This window comes from Monodelphis domestica, chromosome 1 (genome assembly GCF_027887165.1).
Source record: "Monodelphis domestica isolate mMonDom1 chromosome 1, mMonDom1.pri, whole genome shotgun sequence".
NCBI classification, from domain to species: domain Eukaryota; kingdom Metazoa; phylum Chordata; class Mammalia; order Didelphimorphia; family Didelphidae; genus Monodelphis; species Monodelphis domestica.
This window is the reverse complement of record NC_077227.1, coordinates 87,738,676-87,759,105: the sequence shown is the minus strand read 5'-3', so window position 1 is coordinate 87,759,105 and position 20,430 is coordinate 87,738,676. Positions and strand designations below refer to the sequence as shown.

General features: G+C 35.9%; 1 protein-coding gene across 2 annotated transcripts in view; it reads right to left on the bottom strand.

Moving 5' to 3' along the window:
• The window catches only part of CPXM2 (carboxypeptidase X, M14 family member 2), a 294,314-nt gene that overhangs the window by 255,054 nt on the left and 18,830 nt on the right, over positions 1-20,430 (bottom strand). For both annotated transcript variants that reach the window (XM_007478849.3, XM_001376113.3), the window contains exon 2: positions 9,353-9,451. In XM_007478849.3, the coding sequence (XP_007478911.1) occupies positions 9,353-9,451 (99 nt within the window). The remainder of the gene's footprint in view (positions 1-9,352; positions 9,452-20,430) is intronic.

Here is a 20,430-nt window from a genome sequence, read left to right as displayed (position 1 = left end):
TGATTATTTGCTGGATCTGTGGGTTTGAGGTATTCTGTTCTGAAGGGGTTTCTTCTCTGCTCTGCTGATTGACTAGATTAGGCTGATGGAATATTGATGATCTCTGAGGTCAGATCTTCCCCAGTTGGCAGCAGAAGTTGAAAGTAAAGGTGAAGGTGTGGAGGCTGAAGGGAGCTGGGCTTCCCACCCTCCTGTCATCAGGATTTTTACAGTGGCCATCAGCACAGTCAGTGGGGGAAGGGTATTGGAGATTGAGTTCCCTGCCCTTTGAAGGCTTCTTCTCTTCCCTATAGATAGACTAGATTAAGCAGAGGCAGAGCTGATCTCAGGAGCTGGATGTGCCTTAAGGCCAAAACGTCAAGAAGCAGAGGCCCAAGATGAAGAGTAGTGCCTGAGACTAGGCTGCCCTCCCCTCTGCACCTCTTCTCCAGTTGCCTCCCTGCTAGCTGTGGTTAGAACCTTGAACCTGGCACTGCTGTGGCAGCAAGGCATTCCCTCCAGGCTGGAGCCCTGGCCCCACAATTCCAGAGACCACTGGAGACTCAGCACAGGAGGTGGGGGAGGGGTCCTAGGACCTTCCTTCTTCCTTTTCCTTAAACCTGAGAATCCATCCTCCTCGGTGTACCTTTTAAGTAGAATCAAGCAGGAGGGTCACCTGGCTCTATCCTGTGATTAGATATGGTTTTCTGTCCCCTGAAAGCACTTTGTTTTTGATTGATGTAGAAGGGTTTTCACAGAAGTCTGGACTTTTACTGCTTCTAAGCAGCCATCTTGACTCCACCCTTTTGGACACAATTTAGTACTCATTTTACAGATAAAGAAACTGAGGACTAGAGAGGTTAAATTCCAGCTAAATATAACTCAAGTGGCAAAGAAGAGAGCTGGGATTTGAACTTAGGTCTTGGGCATCTAGACACAGTGTTCTGTTTAGATTCTACTGGCCTGCCTCTTGGCCAACAAGGTTCCCAATAGTATAAAAAAGCCAGCACCAAATGACAAGGCATTGGCAACAAGATAGAATGGAAGAACCTAAATAACCTTGGACTTTGGGTTGAGAGAGCTGGGTTCAAATTCCAGGTCTTCCACTAAATCACTGGGAGGGGAGACTAATTGAATTACTTCATTGCACTAGGTTTTACCAACAAAGATAAATACTAAGAGAGGGGCAATATCATGGAAGAGAAAGAACAATAGACCATGAGTCAGAAGACCTGCATTTGACTTCTGATGCTTCCTTCACCTGCTGTTTAAGTGGCCTCAGAGTTTTTGTCTGAAAAATAATGGCCTTGGGACAAAGCAATCTGAAATATTCCCCCTCACCTCTAACAGCCACAAATACACAATTCACAAGTACTCCTAAGCAACCACAATAATCTTATGGAATCCAACCTCTTTTTTGGTCTGGGTGTCAATGCTAAAGGCAAGCTTTCTATAAACTTTCTACTTCACTTGAATTACAGCCCCCTGGAAATGGTTGCATGGGGCTTAGCCAGCACAATTCAGACTTCAGTTCAGCTGAGCTTGTAAAAGTACAACTGGAAGCCATTTATTGCCACTTCCACTGTGTGTCAAGAAGCATCTTATGATCACGGCCTCTGAACTTCAAGAGCTTCTGCGGCCCAACGCAAAGGTGTCAGCTTGGGGGACTGTCATGTTGCTAACATAAGCACAGGGTTCTGTTGGATTCAGGCTCAGGCTTGCAATAATTGGTTCCATGTGATGGCATTGAAATCATTAGCAAGCTCGGATGCTTTATGGGGAAGTTTAATTTGTACCAGTCAAAAACCATTTGGCCCCTCCATGAACTCAGCATAGCCTGTATTCTGGTCACAAAACAGTGGAAAGAGCAAAAAAAAAGTTGTTTTTACAATTATAGGATTGTGAATATACAGCTGAAAGAGACCTCAGAGGTCATCTAGAACAGCCTTCCCATAATACTGAAGATGTAGCTGAAGCCTACAGAGGTGAAGCCACTTGTCCTAGCTCAAATGGGCAGTAAATAAATAGTGGATCTATGAATCAAATCCAAGCCCTCTGATTCCAAATCCAATATACTTTAAATAATCTTTTTATTCAAGAATTGTCTAGAAAAATTAAGCTTCTTTAAGGAAAGAATCTTAGCTTAGAACTGAAAGAGTAGATTTTTTTATGAAGCTTCAAAAATGTTTCATGCATGTAATGAAGATGCACCTAGATGGCTCAATGCATTGAAAGCCAGGTCTAGAAATAGGAGGTCTCAGGTTCAAACCTAGTCTCAAACACTTCCTGGCTGTGTTACTCTGGGCAAGTCACTTAACCCCTATTACTAGCCTTGATCACCCTTCTGCCTTGAAATCAATACACATTATTGATTCTAAGATGGAAAGTAAGGGTTTTTTTTTAAAGAAATGTTACTGTGGGCCTGAATTTTTTCAAGGTGTATAAAGAGATGAAATATCTAAACCCATTCTTGAATGGAAGAGGTCATCCTCTTTTATCACTCTTCTGCCTTAGAATCAATAAACAGTATTGATTCTAAGATAGAAAGTGAAGGTTAAAAAAAAAGATAACAAAGTTTCCCTAACTTTTTCAAGTGCACAAATATACAACTCTTATGTAGATTCATCAAGGGAAGATACTTAATGTGAGTCTCAATTTCATCATTTATTAAAAAAAAGCTAAAAAGTGATTGACAGAAGGTCCCTGAAGTCTTTTCAGCTGTCAAAATGTATGAATCTAATTTCATTAGAGATAAGATAGAGACTATACTTGTAATTTCATCAGTATAGGGAACTCCCAGCTAGGTAAATTCTCTCCAATAACACAAATGCGTATACTTTCTTTGATAAAGAATCTTAGAGAATTGCCCACATTAGTGAGAAACTAATCAACTTATGCAAAGTTATACAGCTATTATGTGTCAGAAAAAGTGTAATGAATGGAATGCCAGACCTGGAGTCAGAAAGATTTGTGTGAAAAAACTGGCCACAGACACTTACCAGCTGGGTGACCCTGAGCAAGTCACTTGATCTCTATTGGCTCCAGTTTCTTCAACTGTAAAATGATAATAATAGCAGATAACTTGCAAGGTTGTTGGGGAGATCAAATGACACATATGAGGGGATGAATAAATAAATATTCCCCACTCTTCATCTAGAGTCCTTCTATTCACTAGGTGATGTTAACTCCTGTTATCTTATATGTCTTCAATAGCACTTTGGCCACAACCTATCTATTGTTTTAGTTTTCCTAGTATTTCTCCCTCATCTCCTACAGGATCCAAATAGAATCAAATACATGCTTGAAATATGATGCCAGATGTTCTAATTTGTCACAGAATTTCCTAGGTCAACAAAGACCATGGCAGCAGCTCTTCTCACATTAAAGTAGCCTGTTAATGAGTACTTAACAGCCTTTAGTTATTTTAGACAAGAGAATTTTAAGATTATAACCATTGAAACTCCTGGATGACAATTCAACTACAGGAAAATAACGCTGGCGTTTGAAGCTAAATTATTTGCTGGAGCCTGGCTACCAACAAATTGGGCAGGGATACATCAATGGATACCTGAACTCAACACCTTTCTCAGTTCTAAAAGTACACCCAGATTGATGTATGCCAGCATGGGTACAAAGGTCCTTGTCACCCTGTTACCAATCAGCTCATCTCTGTTAAAATGTCTGGCTTCCTTTTCTCTACAATGTTATTCCTAAAATGATCAGCAATTCTATGGCTCATTTGAAGAGATAAAAAACAATAGGATAAAGAAAGCAAACTCCAGAAAAAGTAACTGGATTGTCCAGGGTCATGGTCCTGCTGATAAACATTTTATTTCTCCCCTTTTCATTTTACTTAGACGTCAAAGATTTCCCTACCTATCAGAGGACCAGATCTTATTGTTCTGGACCAGGATCCCCAGTATAAAAGAGAGAACCTCTAACTCCAGTGGACTTGAACCCATAAGAAAATCTGTACTGTATGTCTCAGAGAGCCAAAACAACAAGAATCAAAGAAGGGCAGAGCCATCAGCTGTTTTGATCCCCAGAAGTGTTCCCTCTAGACTTAGAACTTTCTTTTTATCACCTCCCCTAACTTCTTCCTCCCTTATATTCCTCCCATTCCCACCACTCTCTTTCTTATTCCCCCTCTACTTCTCTATAGGGTAAGGATACTATAACCAGCCTTAGAACACTCAAAGTTCCTTGTTTATGCCTCCTTGTATACTTTCACAGAGCCCACATGACATAGTAGACACCATGTTAAACTTGGAAGAAAGATAGTCTGAGTTCAAATTCTGCCTTTTTACTCATTATGTGAACATGGACAAGACTCTTGACCTCTCTAAGACTCAAGAAATACATCAAGACAATCTATTAAGTGATAAATGGGTTAGGATCTAATGGGATCCTAATGGGTTTACATAATGCCTACATAATACTTGTCTTATTGATATATACTTTTTAACAGTTTCTTTTGTTTTAGACTGATCTATGGTCTTGTCACATCCTCACTCTAGACCACAATAGCTGTTAGGGCAAGATTTAAGTCTTATTCTCTATCTATCTTACATAAATTATTTACTGATTCTCTTTAATTCTAGCATCTTCTTCAATTACTTCCAAATTATCCTATATACACTTTGTTTGTACACAATGGTTTACATGTTGTCACTCTCAGACTCAAAGTATGGACTGTCTTTTACCTTTCTTGGTATCTCTAGCATTTAGCATAAGGCCTGGCACATAGCAGGTGTTTAATTGATGTTTATTGACTGACAGTATCATTTGTATAATTAGATATTTAAATGCTTCTTGAAGAGGTTGTTGCTGAGCCAAAGTGCACAAAAATGCCATGCTCATAGGTGAAGGGCAAAATGAGATGGTATCCCACTGTTTTGATTTTATTCTTTTTCCTCCAGGGACTAAATTGATTTGTTTGCTTTTTAATGGTCTGAAAGTCATTTTTATTCATATTTCCCATCATTCCAAAATCTCTCTAAACTATAATAGCAGGAAAGGAAGAAATAAATGGGGTAGGCAGTGAGTTCATTCTTTATTGTAAATCCCCAAGAAAAGGCTGGATAACTATTTGTTGGAAATGTTGTTGAAGGGATTCTTGGTCAGTTAAAGGATGGATTTATTAGGTAGTCCATGAGAATTCCCTTCTCACACTGAGGTCTTGCAAATAGAAAGGGCAAATGGACTTAATCAAGATGTGTGTTATATGGAAATTCAGGAAAGATGATGTAGTTTGATGGAGGGAAGAATCAAAAGGCAATCCTTGCTCAAATCCTCTAAACTCCATACCCCTAACCCCCTGCCATCAAATCAATGATTATTGTTTTTGAACTGAACTCCTGGTGCAAAAAATTCTCTCAACTAACTGGGATTTATTTTATGCACAGTCCTTGGGTCAGAAATCAAACTCATAAATATTGTATTGTATTGTATTCCTTAAGGAAAACATGATATACTTTAAGATGTGGTTTCTAGAAATGTTGTATGGAAAAAAAAAGCTAGTATAGACTATATGGCTTGGCACTATATAGCCTACCCACTTAAGAAATCATTAAACAAATGATTAGCAGATCAGATAAGAGCTTTGACAATTTAGAGCTGTAAAGGGGCTCAAAGGCCATTTGGATGATCTTCCTCATTTTCCACATAAGGAAACCACAGCCCAGGGAAACTAAGGGATTTACCCCATGTCACATAGGTATTAAGTATTAATGGTAAGATTTGAATCCAGGGCTTTGGGTCTAAGAGTCAGTAGTCTTTTCACTGTACCATGCTTGACTCAAGTGGTCCCTAACCAAGGTGGCAGATTATACTATTCAAGTCATTTCTCTGTCATTCCAGCATTTTTCATTGATATTACTATGATCAATCAACAAATTCTATATTTATTGTATTTTTTCCTATATGTAAGCCACTTTATTACACAGATTGGGAGATGCACATCTTAATAAAAATAGTCTCTATCCTCAAAGACTTTATCATCTAACTAAAGGAAAAAGACATAGAGCATCATAGATTTAGAGTTGGCCATCTAGTTCAATTCTCATTTTACAAATAAGAAAAATCAGACACAGAGAGATTAGATTACCAGTCCATGGTGAAAATCTAGCAAGTGAACAAAGAGAGGATATAAACTTTTTCTACTACACCATTGAGATAATATATGTGCATGAAAAGATGACTAACAACATCAATTCAACAAAGTATCAATTGAATGCCATAAACATTAAATACCCCCCAAAATTAGAGGAATATTACTTCTAGTTGAGGCCTTCTGGCATGCTTGGAATAAAGGAAAAGAAAGGAGAACTAAGAGTAGGGGGAAGTAGAATGTGAGATATACCTTGAAATTTCCATTGTTAATTAAATTAAAATTATTTTTTGAAAAGGCATTAAACATGGGGGGAAAAACAACAAAATAGATAAAATATTTGTTAATTTCATTAACAAAGAAGAAAACCAAATTACTAGTATCAAAAAAAAATTGAATGGACTACTAATGAAAGTGAAATTGAAGCAAATTATCAGCAACCATTTAACCAATTGCATGCCAATGAAACCCATAGTCTAAGTATATAAATTGCCTAGATTAAGAAGAGAAAATAAAATACTCTAACACTATTTTAGAGAAAAGAACTAGGACATCATCACTAAGCTCACTAAGAAAAAATCACTATGACCAGATGGATTTATGAATGAATTCTACAAAACATGCATGTACTAAATAATCCCAATCGTATATAAACTATTTGAAATGATAGGAAAAGGAGTCCAACTCAATTCCTTTTATGACATCAATATGGTTTTGATATTTAAACCAAGGAGAACAAAAATAGAGAAAGAAAAATAAAGACTAATTTCTTTAATGAATATTGATATAAAAACTTTAAAAAATACTAGCAAGGAGATTTCAGTAACATATTGCAAAAATATACTGTAACAAGGTGATATTTATACCAGGAATATGGCTGGTTCAATATTAGGAAAACTTTGAGCATAATTGACAACATCAATAAAAAATACAACAAAATCCACATGATTATATCATTTGATGCAGAGTAAGCTTTTGACAAAATACAACCCCCAATCCTATTAAAAATACTAGAGAGCATAGGAATGAATTGACACTTTCTTATAATAATAAATAGTATCTAAAACCAAGGAAAAGCATTATCTGTAATGGGGATAAATATGAAACCATCCAAATAAAATAAAGGATGAAGCAAGTATATCCATTATAATCATTATTATCCAATATTATATTAGAAATTCTGGCTATAGCAATAAAAAAGAAAAAAAATTGAAGGAATAAAAGTAGGCAATAAGGAACAAACTTGCAGAGTTGAAAATAAACCCACACAAATCATTAACATTTCTATATACCACCACCAAAACTCATCAGGAAGAGTTAGAAAATGAAATTCCATTTACAATAACTACAAACAATATAAAATTCTTGGGAGTCTACCTGCCAAGACAAACCCTGAGACTTTATGAACACAATTATAAAACACTCTTCCCACAAAGGCAAATGTAAACAACTAGGGGGATATTAATTGCTTATGGTTTAGGCCAAGACAATATAATAAAAATAACAAGTATACCTAGGTTTTTTTACTCCAATACCTCAAACTACCAAAGAATTGTTTTATAGAGCTAGAAAAAATAACAAAATTCATCTGGAAATCAAAAGGTCAAGAATATTAGAAGAATTGATAAAAAATATGAAGGAAGAAAGCTTAACAGTACTAGAGACTAAATTACATTAGAAAAGAGAAATTATGAAAACAATTTTGTATTGCCTAAGGAATAGGGTGGTGGATCAGTGAAACAGATTAGGCATATAAAGTCCAGTAATAAATGACCATAATAATTTAGAATTTGATAAACTTAAAGATATAAGCTTTTGCAGTAAGACCTCACCATTTGACAAATATTATAGAGGAAACTGTAAAGCAATTTGTCAAAAAGTAGGAATTGGCATTTTATGCCTTATACCAAAAAAAGTCAAAATGAATAAATGATTTAGACATTAAGAATGATATCATAAGTAAATGTGGGGAGCATGGAAAAATGTACCTCTCAGGTCTAAGGATAAGGGAAGAATTCATGACTAAACAAGAGATATATACGATCATGGGAAGTAAAATGGATAATTTTGATTACCTGAAATTATAAAGGTTTTGCCCAAACAATGTGAATGCACTCAAAATTAGAAGGAAAATAGGAAATTGGGAAAAAATTTACAAATTTCTCTGATAAAAACTTCAGTTCTAAAACACATAAGTAACTGAACTAAATTTATAAAAATATGAGCAATTCCCCAGTTGATAAATGTTTAAAAGATACAATGTTAAGAAATAGAAATCAAAACTAAATATTCACATGAAAAAATTGCTATTGATAAGAGAAATATAAATTTAAAAAACAGATTCTACCTCACATCTGTCAGGTTGGCTCATGACAGAAAAGGGAAATGATAAATGTTGGAGGGGATGTGGGAAAATTGGGACACTGATGCACCATTGGTAGAGTTGTGAACTAGTCCAGCCATTCTTGAAAACAATTTGGAACTATGCTCAAAACAATTTGGAACTATAAGACTGCACAGCTCCTTTGACCTAGCATTACCACAACTAGGTCTGTATCCCAAATTGATTGAGGAAAAGAGAAAAGGACTTATTGTAAAAAATATTTATACAATCTCTTTTTGTGGTGCCAAAGATAGGAAAACTTAGGGGAGGCCCCTCAAGTAGAGAATGGCTGAACAAGTTATGGTATATGATTGGGATGACATACTTATATGCTTTAAGAAATGTTAAGACGTATGTTTTCAGAAAACTTGGGAAGTCTTATATGAACTGATGCCAAGAGAAGTAAGGAGAACACTGTACAGAGTAACAGCAATATTCTATGGATGATCAATTGTGAAAGACTTAGCAACTCTGATCAAAACAATGATCCAAGACAATTCCAAAGGACTCATGATGAAAAATGCTACCTACTCCAGAGAGAGAGAGAACTGATGAACTCAGTGCAGATTTAAGCATATTATTTTTTACGTATTAAAATTTTCTTTGGGGTTTTTGTGTGTTTTCTTTTGCAAGGTGGCTAATATGAAAATCTGTTTTTCACAAAAAACAATAGTATTTACCACCATCAAAAACCACATTGAAATACACACAAATGCCTAAGCATCTCAATCGCAATTGGCATTTGATTATTACATGTAATTCTACACAATATATACTAAGAATGAATTAGCTTTTTACAAGGCTTCAAACCATTTAATTATTACCTATACAGAGAACTTAGACATGGAAGAACAAGGTTATAACAAAGATTCTTTACTTACTTTCTCTGACATCTTCAGATACAATTTGGGATTCGTTGTCTCCATTTGAAACTTTGTCATGACTTCTGTTCTTTTCACTTTTCTTATTGCCATTTTTGCCTAAGGGAAGGAATGCAACTTTACTTGTATACATGCTTGTATCACTATATAAAGATGAAAAATATAACAATGATAATAGCAGGTACTTGCATACTATGGTACATTAAGTTTTCCAAAGCCCTTTATAAATATTTGTAAAATAACTTGCAAATCTTAAGATGCTTTTTATGTCCTAACTTCTATATGTGACAGAGGCTGGCACTAAAGAAAAAGTTCCAGGCTGAAGAATTTGTGAAACTGATCACCTCGAGGGGGGAGGGGCCCCAAGGGATTGGAATCTGGAGGAGGAGAAGACTCTGGCTGGTAGAGGAGTTGCTCTGTCAGTCTCTCAGGCTTGAGAAGCCAAAGAGAGAAGTTGGGAAAAGACTTTCTCTTGAGGGTTACCCACTTTTCCTGCTGGTAACTGCAAATCTTTACTCCCAACATTTCCCAATTGCAGGGACTTTCTGAAGGTAAACCTGAGCAGACTTTACCTCAGCTCCTGTTGCCGGGGAGGTGGGGGGAGGTGGTGGGGAGTGGGGGTGAGTCAACCTGACTTTCTCTCAGAGGGCTCAGGCTGCCAAAGCCTGATTTCCTCTCAAACTCGAGGAGGGAGGAAAAGTGTTTTAGATAGAGACAGGAACCCCTTTCCCCACTTCTCTTTCCCATTCTTTCCGTGCTAGTTATTCCTTTTGTATTACCTGATTGAGTTGACATTAAAAGTTATCTATTCCCCAAGCTGAGTGTGAGTGAACTGAACAAGGGGAAACCCTTTGGTCTTGAGTAGTGGAGGGGGGACAAGAGGGACAAGAGCGAATCAGGGAGGGCAGCCTTCGCTAAGGAGGGAAGGCAGAAGGGGGGAAATCTTCAAACCCCCTCTCCTCTCTCTGAGCCAACCTTAAACATCAGCTGTCTCCCCTGTACCCTGCTTTGTGAAGGGGGGTTCTCCTCTCTTTCCCCCTCTCTATACTGAAAGACTGAACCTCTCAAATACAACTTAACCTTCCCCCTATAATATATATAATTATTTTTAAAAAATTATTATTACAACAACCCTGAGAAGGAATTACTATTATTATTCTTATATTACAAATGAAGGATCTGAAGCGGACAGATTAAGTGACTTGCTCAGGGGCCATATAGTAAATGTCTGAGACAGGATTCAAATCTCAGTTCTTTCTGATACCAAATCCAACACCCTATCTACTGAATCACCTAGCAGCACTAATTAATAAACATCATAAGATCCTAGCTACACTAATTAATAAACATTATAATCCCCTCCAGAATCTGTCTCCTGCCTCATCTTCAAGCTATATTTCAAGTTTCTCTCCCTTGTGTATTCTATATCATGGCCAAACTGTATTACCTGTCATCCAGATATATTCTACTTTCCTATCCCTATGTTTTTGCTCATATTGTTATCCTATAACAGATCTCCTCTGAGTGATTTTAATCTATTGAAATTCTTACCACACTTCTAGGTGTAGTTCAAAATGTCATTTTCTCAAAGAAGGCTGCCCTGACCACTTCCCTCCTGCAACAACAACAACAACAAGAAACAGGAAAGTAGCTCTCCCTTTTCATCCTATGTCCTCCTCTTGTGCATTCATCACATTTCATTTTCTAGTTTCGTTATTTGTATATATGCTTTACCTCTCACCTGGAGTGGAAGAACCTTAAAGGCAACAGTGGTATCGTATTAAGCTTTGTACCTTCTTTAGCACTTAGCATGATATCTTCCCCATTTGGAAAAAAACAAGAAGGAAAGCTAGACTTTTGATTTAGGATCATAGACCTAAAGTCACAAAGGGGCTCAGAGGTCATCTATTCAATTCTATCATTTGACAGACAAGAAAACTGAGGACCAAGGAAATTATATGATATGGCCAAAGTGACCTTGGCAGAAAACATCTGAGGTTTGCTTACAATCAGTGCTTTCCAGTTCTTGCTGAAGAGAATCTCTAAACCACTGATGATCTCTTCTGAAATTTGTAGTCTTAGAAAGTCACTTGGTCAGCCCCAACTACCTCCCTCTTCTCTGCAAAGCTAAGGGATTATGGGTGTAAGATTGTGCATATCATGTCGAACTTTTCTATATGTTTGTTAATTGTGGAGCTGTTTTTTTTCTTTCTCTTTTAAATTCTCTGTGGCAAAGGATAGCTCTCTAGGAGGAGGAGAAGGGAAGGAAACATTTGGAAAGGTAAGTGATATGAAAATCTTAGACATCAATAAACATTTATTCTAAAAATAAATTTGCCTGTTGGCAATAGGAAGTAATGTTTCTTTTCTAAAGTGATTAAGGCATTTTAACCCATATTGTTTCATCTCTGAAGCTAGTTTTCCGCCCACATGTTTCATCACCTCTCACATTGTATAAAGACTTAAAAAAAGTAGTTCAGTGGATGAAAGCCACCTATCTTGTTTCTGTTCATCCTCCCTTAAATTTGTATTTATTCAATTTAATATTCCTATATGATGGATGTCACAGTAAATATATAAAAATAAGCATAATCGGGCTTACCTAGATAAAAATACTAAAACACAACATAGAATTGAATCATAGAATGTCAAAATGGGAATGAACATTAGAAATGCTTTTTTTTTCCAGTTCCTTCATTTTCCTGATTTAGAACCTGAGCCCTCCCAGATAAATAAAAACGACTTAAGAAAGTGTGAGGTGTGAGTAGGTGCCTCGGTGCATAGAGTACCAACCTTAGAGTGTGGAGGACCTGAATTTGAATCTGGTCCCAGACATTTCCTAGTTGTGTGACCCTGGGCAAGCCACAACCCTCTTTGCCTAGCCCCTGTCCCTCTTATGCCTTGGAAATAATACTTAGTATGCATTCTAAGACAGAAGCTAAGGGTTTTTTTTAAGTGACAAAGTATGTTAGCATCAGAGCCCAGATCTCTTTGCTCCCAGCCCTGTGTATTTCCATGCCATCATCTATTTTTTTTAGACATGAGTGCATTCTAATAAAGGAATTCTCCAACTTTGTGTCCAAAGAGATAGCAGAATATATAGCACATAGTAATCTAATCTCAAATCTATAAAGAAGAATTCAAGTCTCACCCTGACACACACTATCTGTGTGATCTGGGGCAAATCATTTAACCTCTGAGTGCTGTAGACCACTCTCTAAGACTACAGAATGTAGAGAAGGTAGCCATTGGCACTGGTGGACAGAGTCTTCAACTGGGAACTCTCTATACCAATGAAATTTCAGGTCAAATTCCTATCCCTTATCTTTCCAGAAGAATGCTGGATTTAGAGTCAGAAGATGTGAGTAAGAATACTATCTGTTAGACTTACACCCCCCTTTCACTTATCATCCCAAGGAAGGTCAATTCCTTGACAGGAATGTCCAGTTTTGTCTTCGGAAACAGCACAAAATAGCTGTTTTTTAAAATACTGATTTGGATAATTAATGCATTATGAACTTGGACAAATTACTTCTCCTCTTTAAGCCCCAGTACATGTAAAAAAGAAAGATTTAGACTTGAAGGTACCTTCCAACTCTTAATTCTATGAATCCTTTAACATAATGAATTAGATAAAAGGAAGCAACAAGAACAGTACAAAGAGCAAGCACATGGGTCCCCACAGAACATGGCTCATCAGTATTCACAGTGCTTGCAACACTCTGGCCCAATCTCCCCAGGCCCCAGTGTACTGGGCTGAATATTGCCAGAGGTAAAAACCTTTAGTAGCTCCTTGTCTGCTACTGAAGGTATTTTCAGGAAAATCCCCAACCAAGCAAAAATGCAAAATTTTCTTCCTGAAACTTTCAGGGTAGAAAATGTTAGTCATCAATCCCACACTACTCAGTGATTCCTGCTGTGTCTTACTTGTATTTTAAATGTATAACTGAACAAACAGAATGAAAAGTCCAGATGAAAATATGGGAATCCACATGAAACTAAAGAAATCAAGTGGTTTACAAAAGCCATTCCAACTACCTACACAAAGCATTGGGATATTAATCATTATCCAATTCTATCCCCTCCCCACCACTCTTGAAAAACAATGCTTTGGGCCTTTTTCTGATCGTGTGACTAATGACAAGTTATCTCTCAGACATTCTCATTTAGATCTTATTGATCACCTGGAACAGGTAGGTGACACAGTAGAAAGAACACAGGAATTGAAGTCAAGAAAAAGTGACCGGCTGTGTGGCTAGTAACTTAACCCTGTTGGCCTCAGTTTCCTCATCTATAAATGAGGTAGAGAAGGAAAAAAGAAACTACTCCAGTATTTTTATCAAGAAAATCTCAAATGGGATTATAAAATGTTGAATATAATGAAATGACTGAACAGCCACAAACTAATTTTCAAGGAAGACCTTGATTTTTCTTTTTGTTTAAAAAAATGACATACTTTCTAATGATTTTATAGATAACAAGATAAGTGTTCTGTAGTACAAAGAAGACTGAACTGGGAACTTAAAAGACTTATATGTAGTGATGTAAAATGAAGTGAGCAAAAGCAGAACAACAAAGTACACAATAACAGCAATAATGTATGATGATTAACTTACTATGATTTGCTTAATTATTATCAGCAATATAAGGATCTAAGACAACTCCTAAGGACTAATGATAAAAAAGGATATTCTCTGTCAAAGAAAGAATTGACAGAATCTGAATGCAGATTGAAGCATAGTATTCTTCACTATATTTCCTTCAAATATAAGTAACATGTATTCTTTCAATACATAACAAACATGGAAATAAATATGTATTACATGATAGCACATGTACAATCTATATCATATTACCTGACATCTTGCGAAGGGAAATGGGTGGCGGAAGGGAGAGAACATGGTTCACAAAATCTCAAAAAGTAATTATTAAAAATCTATCTACAGAAACTGAAAAATATAGAGAATTAAAAAAAAAAACTTAATTGGGAGTCTTTCCAAACTCAACTATTCACATGAAATCTCTTCAATTTTCTGAGTCTCGGTTTCTTCATCAACAAAATATGGGTGTTGAACTAAATTAATTCATTCATTAACTGCCTCCTATGTACCAGGTAATGTCCTAGGCACAGAGGACAGAGGCAGGGGTATGCTGGTAAGTACTTAAGAGTCAGTTCCCCAGAGGAAAATGAAATGTAGGTAAAATGCTTTTGAGTTTAATTTGCATAATTAACATCTCCTTTATCACTATCTTCATATTTTTGTCTTCTATGCACCATGCTATTCAGTAAAGAAATGTCAATATCTCAATGTAGCTGCAATTTCAATAATAAATGGAACAAGTAAGTTTCAAATATGGTATCATTGTGCTTTAGAGAAAAACTACTCTAGCCTATGTGGCAGAGGATTTCCAGTCTTAGTAGATATTGTTATTATCACCAGACAGGAAAGCATGCCGACCCACATAGCAGTCTTTTATGTCTAAGAACTGCTAACTACTCTGTGGACCAATGAGTCTCAGAGATGATGTCAAAGCCTTTTAAGAGAAAAATTAAACTAGACTATGGGGCAGGGACTTTCTAGTCTTATTTTTAGTCTTGTTCTGTTTCTTTCCATTTCCACAATGATGGTAAAAAGTAGTGAAAAATAAAAGGAAATATTCTAGGAAATCAAGCAGTTCCTAGAACAGTGGTTCCTAACATTTTAGTTCCATTAACTCCTTAAAACAACAACAAATGCGTTTGGAAATTCCCAGAGTAATTTAACATATCATTTTAAATTTATTCATTAAATGCTTACTACAGTGATAATATAAGCATGACAGTTTTCTTTGACTGTACAAAGCTATAATGCCTCAAGCAAGCTTGTCCTAGGAAAAATAAATTTGTAACATAACTGGGCAATTATTTGCTGCTCAAGGTGCCACTAAATAAATTTTAACAAGAACTACAAAATAGTAAACATTGTACAGACATTAATTTAACTGTCAATGTTCTTGATATGAACATCTCTATCCAGAAAACAATGTACTATCCTGAAGGAACTGAACCAAATACATACTGATGTTATAAATTAAACGAGAAGCCAATGAAATTACAGGTTAATGGAGGGAAGGTTACTGTCCCTCCTCAAAGATGAGAATAAATTATTTGACACAATTGGTTCCATCCTTTTAAAAAAAAAAGGACAAGAAATAACTGACACATGATTGTGATACACTTAAACAAAAAGGTTACTCTTGAAGGTACTTGCTGATATCTCTTGCAGATGATGTAACAGGGAAGTTTGATAATGAAATTGACCAGAGCCTGAAAATCAAGGCAGCTTATGCTATAATTTGGTATCTTCAATGGAAAGAAAGGTGGGTACAGTAGAAAACAGTGGGAAAATGTTAGAAAATGTAGGTTGGGATGAGGAAATGAGAGAAGGTAACATTTTTTGTATTCTTCAAAAGTCTTATGCCTATAGTTTCATTGATACCCAAATGAGAAAGTTAGAGAGACATGAATTTTAAAACTATTCCACCCTAATCAGACCATACTTTAGAAGATCTGATTTAGTTATTTCCTGATCAATAACAATAGAGATACTTGGACTAACAGAATCAGGTCTTAGGAACTCTAAATTTCTAAACCTTCCTTAGTTTAACAAGATTAGGAAGGTCTGCACCAAACTCAAGGATTAAGTATCTGAAAAAAATGTCCTTCAACAGACATGTGCAGAAAAAGCGGACAGACCCCTGGGCTGTCCTAAGTCAAACTAAGCTATGATTGGTACATATGAGACACAGGAAAGTGACATAAAACTGTCTATATAAGGCCTGTCACTGGTCACTAGCTCCCTTCCCTCTCTTTCCCTGGAGAGGCAACTCTGACTGGCAGCATGCTAGGCACTCTGACATCTTGGAGTGGTGGCAGTTATTTGTCTGGGTTTGGTGGTGAGTTTGCCCTTGAGCTGATTCAGGTTCAGGCATCTTGGCTGAGCCCCTTTTGGAGTTTAGGATGACTCTTTCCTCCTTCACACTCCAAAACCTTTCTTTCTAGATCTTCTAATCTTCCCACCCAGTACTAGCCAGGTGGGAGAAAACCTTACTCCTTTTCCTTCTTCCTTCTCCTTAATCTCCTCTACTATCAATTAATCACCATAAAATTTCCAGCTGACTTGGGTATTTTATTATTTGGGATTTTCCTTAGTGACCATTAAAATTAACATTTAAGTCACAACGCTAAAAATATCTTTACAGAGAGAAAGAGAGAGAGAGAGAGAGAGAGAGAGAGAGAGAGAGTCAGTCTCTCCTTGGGAACAGCTGGCTCCTGATGTAGGAATCTTCAGATAAGTAGTCTGGGTGCTGTCAGATTATCATCTGGTTAGAGGAAAAAGGTCAAAAAGAGCACCAAATCAGAAGAAAGTCTAAAAATACAATATACTATTCCAAAGCTCCAATCCAACTTATTTAAGAGAAGCCTGTCACTTCAGGTCATGCAAATGGAAGTATCTGATAAACATAATCCTGATATTTTGAATGTTATATTGAAGAATAATCATTTTTCCAAATATGGAAACTTGGTCCTCTTCTCCATTATTTCTCATTTATATGTACAGTATGATTTCTGTGTACAGGTGTGATTGTGAGCATTTTCACCTACCCTTTTCAATGGCTGTCCTTCATGTTTGAATTATTTTTCCTCCTTACATCCAATCTTGGTTTCCTTCAAGTCTCTAGCAAATCTCATCTATTGTGGGGTGCCTTTCTTGTTTCCTTGATTCACTTCCTTCTGAGATTAACTCTAATAATATTAACTCTAATATGTATAATATATGTATGCATATATGCAAACATTCTTATGTTCTATATAATAGATACATATGTTATATTTATAAAATTTGTGATGTAAATATAATTAGGATATCTATGTGTATATATACACACACATAATATATGTAGAGTTGTTTGCATATTGTCTCCCCCCCCCCATTTAGAATATGAACTCCCTGAGAAAAAGGGTTGTGTTTTTCTTTCTTTGTATAGTCAATACTAGTGCCTGGCACATACTGAGTGCTTTATAAATACTGATGATTATTTAAGAAGTCCTTCCTTTTAGGAAGTACTTTTGGAAGTGCTGTTATTGTCCTGTCAAGGTATTTATTCCTGAAAGCTCTATAGGCTTATATAGGAGACCATATTATATATTTGCATTTATTCCAGATTTTCTACTTCAACAGAGAATTTCATAATCAACCTGAACACTATTAATACAATCAAAATAAATTTATCCCACCTCTCAAAACAGAAGAATTTTCATCCTAAAACCTAATGATCAGGCCCTTCTGAGTCAAAATATAAAGTAATGAGTTAAAACACTGGGGGTAGATTTCTGGGGGTAGGACCAAGATGGAGGAGTAACTAGAGTAGCAGCTCACCATTTCACTATGAAAATCCTCTCTGACCAAAATTAAAATATCCCAACAAAACAAATATAGGAGTGAAATAATCAACAGAGACAGAGGAATACAACCTTCAAAGAAGGAAAAACCCAATAGGTAGGCAGAGATGATCTAGAGAACTGAGGGGAGAGGGGAACAGGGCAAGCAGGAGGCAAAGTAGTGAGTGAAGAGCAAGCCAAGAGCAACTCACCCCTCCACCACCCCACACATCTGCTCTCACAGAATTTAAGTCCAAGTTAAGTCAGATCCTGAAAACCTAACTCTAAAGACTTTTTATGGAGACAAAAAATAAGGTGCACAAACAGAAAGGCACAGCAAAAGTAAAGGAAATGCACCCAAAGTCTAAAAGAAAAATATGGATTGGACACAGATTCTGGAAGAACTCAAAAAAGACTTCCAAAACCAATTATTAGATGTGGAGGAAAAGTGGGAAAGAGAAATGAAAGTGATGCAAGAAGAAATGGGCCATTTGAAAAAAGAACCAAAAACTGACAGAGGAAAACCAAGTCTTAAAAGTCAGAATTGACCTTCTAGAAACTAATGATTTCATGAGAAATCAAAAAACAATATAGCAGAATCAAAGGAATGAAAAAAAAAGCAGAAGAAAACATCAAATATCTTATAGAAAAAAACTACTGACCCATAAAAAAGTCTAGGAGAGACAATCTGAGAATTATTGGATTACCTGAAAGCTATGACAAATAAAAACCTTGAATATCATATTACAAAAAATCATCAAAGAAAACTGCCCAGAGACTTAAACAAGAAAATAAAATCGAAATTGAAAAAATTCACAGATCACCTCCAGAACTTCCAGGAATGTAATAACCAAATTCAAAGAGTCCCCAAATCAAGGAAAAACACACTACAAGCAGCAAGAAAGAAACCATTCAAATATCATGGATCTATAGTCAGGATCACTCAGGACCTATCACCTCCTACATTAAAGGACTGGATGGCATGGAATATGATATTCAGAGAGGTGAAAGATTTGGGTTTATAAGCCAGTCACCTATCCAGCAAAACTGAGTATACTCTTTTAGGGGAAAAAATAGTCATTCAATAAGATAGAAGATTTTTAAGCATTACTGAGGAATAAGCCAAACCTAAACAAAAATTTGAAGGCCAAATATGAGACACAAAAGAAGCCCAGAAAGATAAATAAGAAGGAGAAAATTTAAGGGACTTGATAAGGTAAAAATGTTTATATGTCTACATGGAAAGAGGATTTCTATAATTCTCAAAAATTACTCTCAGTAATAGAAAATATAGAATATTAACTCAGAAAGAGGGTGAAAAAGTAAGCCAATTATGATAATATGATGAATATCATGATATACAATGATATGATATATGTAAATGTGATAATATGGATCAATATGTATGTATGGTATGATATGTATGCATATGAATGACATGTGGGCTGAAAGAGAGGGTTGCACTGAGAGAAAAGGGAAGGGAGAGATAGAATTGGTTAAATTATATGATATAAATAGGCAATAAAAATCAGTACAGAGAGGGGAGGATAAGGGTAGTAATGGGCAATGCTTAAACTTTACTATATTTGTAAAGGCTCTGAAAGGGAAAAAAAAAACAAGTATACTCAGTGGAGCATAGAATTCTATCTTACCCTACAAGGAAGTAGAAGTGGAACAAGATAAGGGAAGTGTGTGTGTAGGGGGGGTAATTGAAGAGAGGGGGAACTGGGGAGGTGACAAAAAGAAAAATACTGGTGAGAAGGAATAGAGTGAAAGGGAATAGAGCAGGATCTAAAGGGGATAATAAGATGGAGGGCAATACACAATTAGTAATCATAACCCTTAAAGTAAATAGGATGAATTCATCCATTAAATAGAAATGGATAGCAGAGTGGATTAAAAAACAGAATCCTGCTATATATTGTTTACAAGAAACAGATTTGAGGAAGAGTGACACACCCAGATTCAAGATAAAAGGCTGGAGCAGAATATATTATGCGTCATCTAAAGTATAAAAAGCAGGAGTAGCAATCATGATACCAGACAAAGCCAAAATTGAAATTGATCAGATTAAAAGAGATAAGGAAGGAAATTACATGTTATATGTTATTAAAAGATACTATATACAATGAAGTAATATCATTACTAAACATCTATGCACCAAATGGTATAGCATCTAGATTTCTAAAGTAAAAAATTGAAGGAGCTCATAGATAGTGAGACCATACTAGTGGGGGATCTTAGCCTTCCCCTCTCAGAACTAGATAAATCAAACCAAAAAATAAATAAGAAAAAAGGGGAGTAAATTAAGTACTAGAAAATTAGAGTTAATAGATATCTGGAGAAAACTGAACAGGAATTAAAATGAATATACTTTTTTCTCATCAGTACATGATACATAAACAAAGATCAACTATATACTAGGGCATAGAAATATTGCAAACAAATGTAGAAAAGCAGAAATAATAAATGTCAGTTTTTCAGATGATAATGAGGTAAAATTATAATTAACAAGGGTTCATGGAAAGGCAAATTAAAAATTAATTGGAAATAAAATAATTTAATTCTTCACAACAGGTGGATCAAAGAAGAAACCATAGAAAATTACAGATTTCATTAAAGAGAAGGACAATGAGGAGACATCATGCCAAAACCT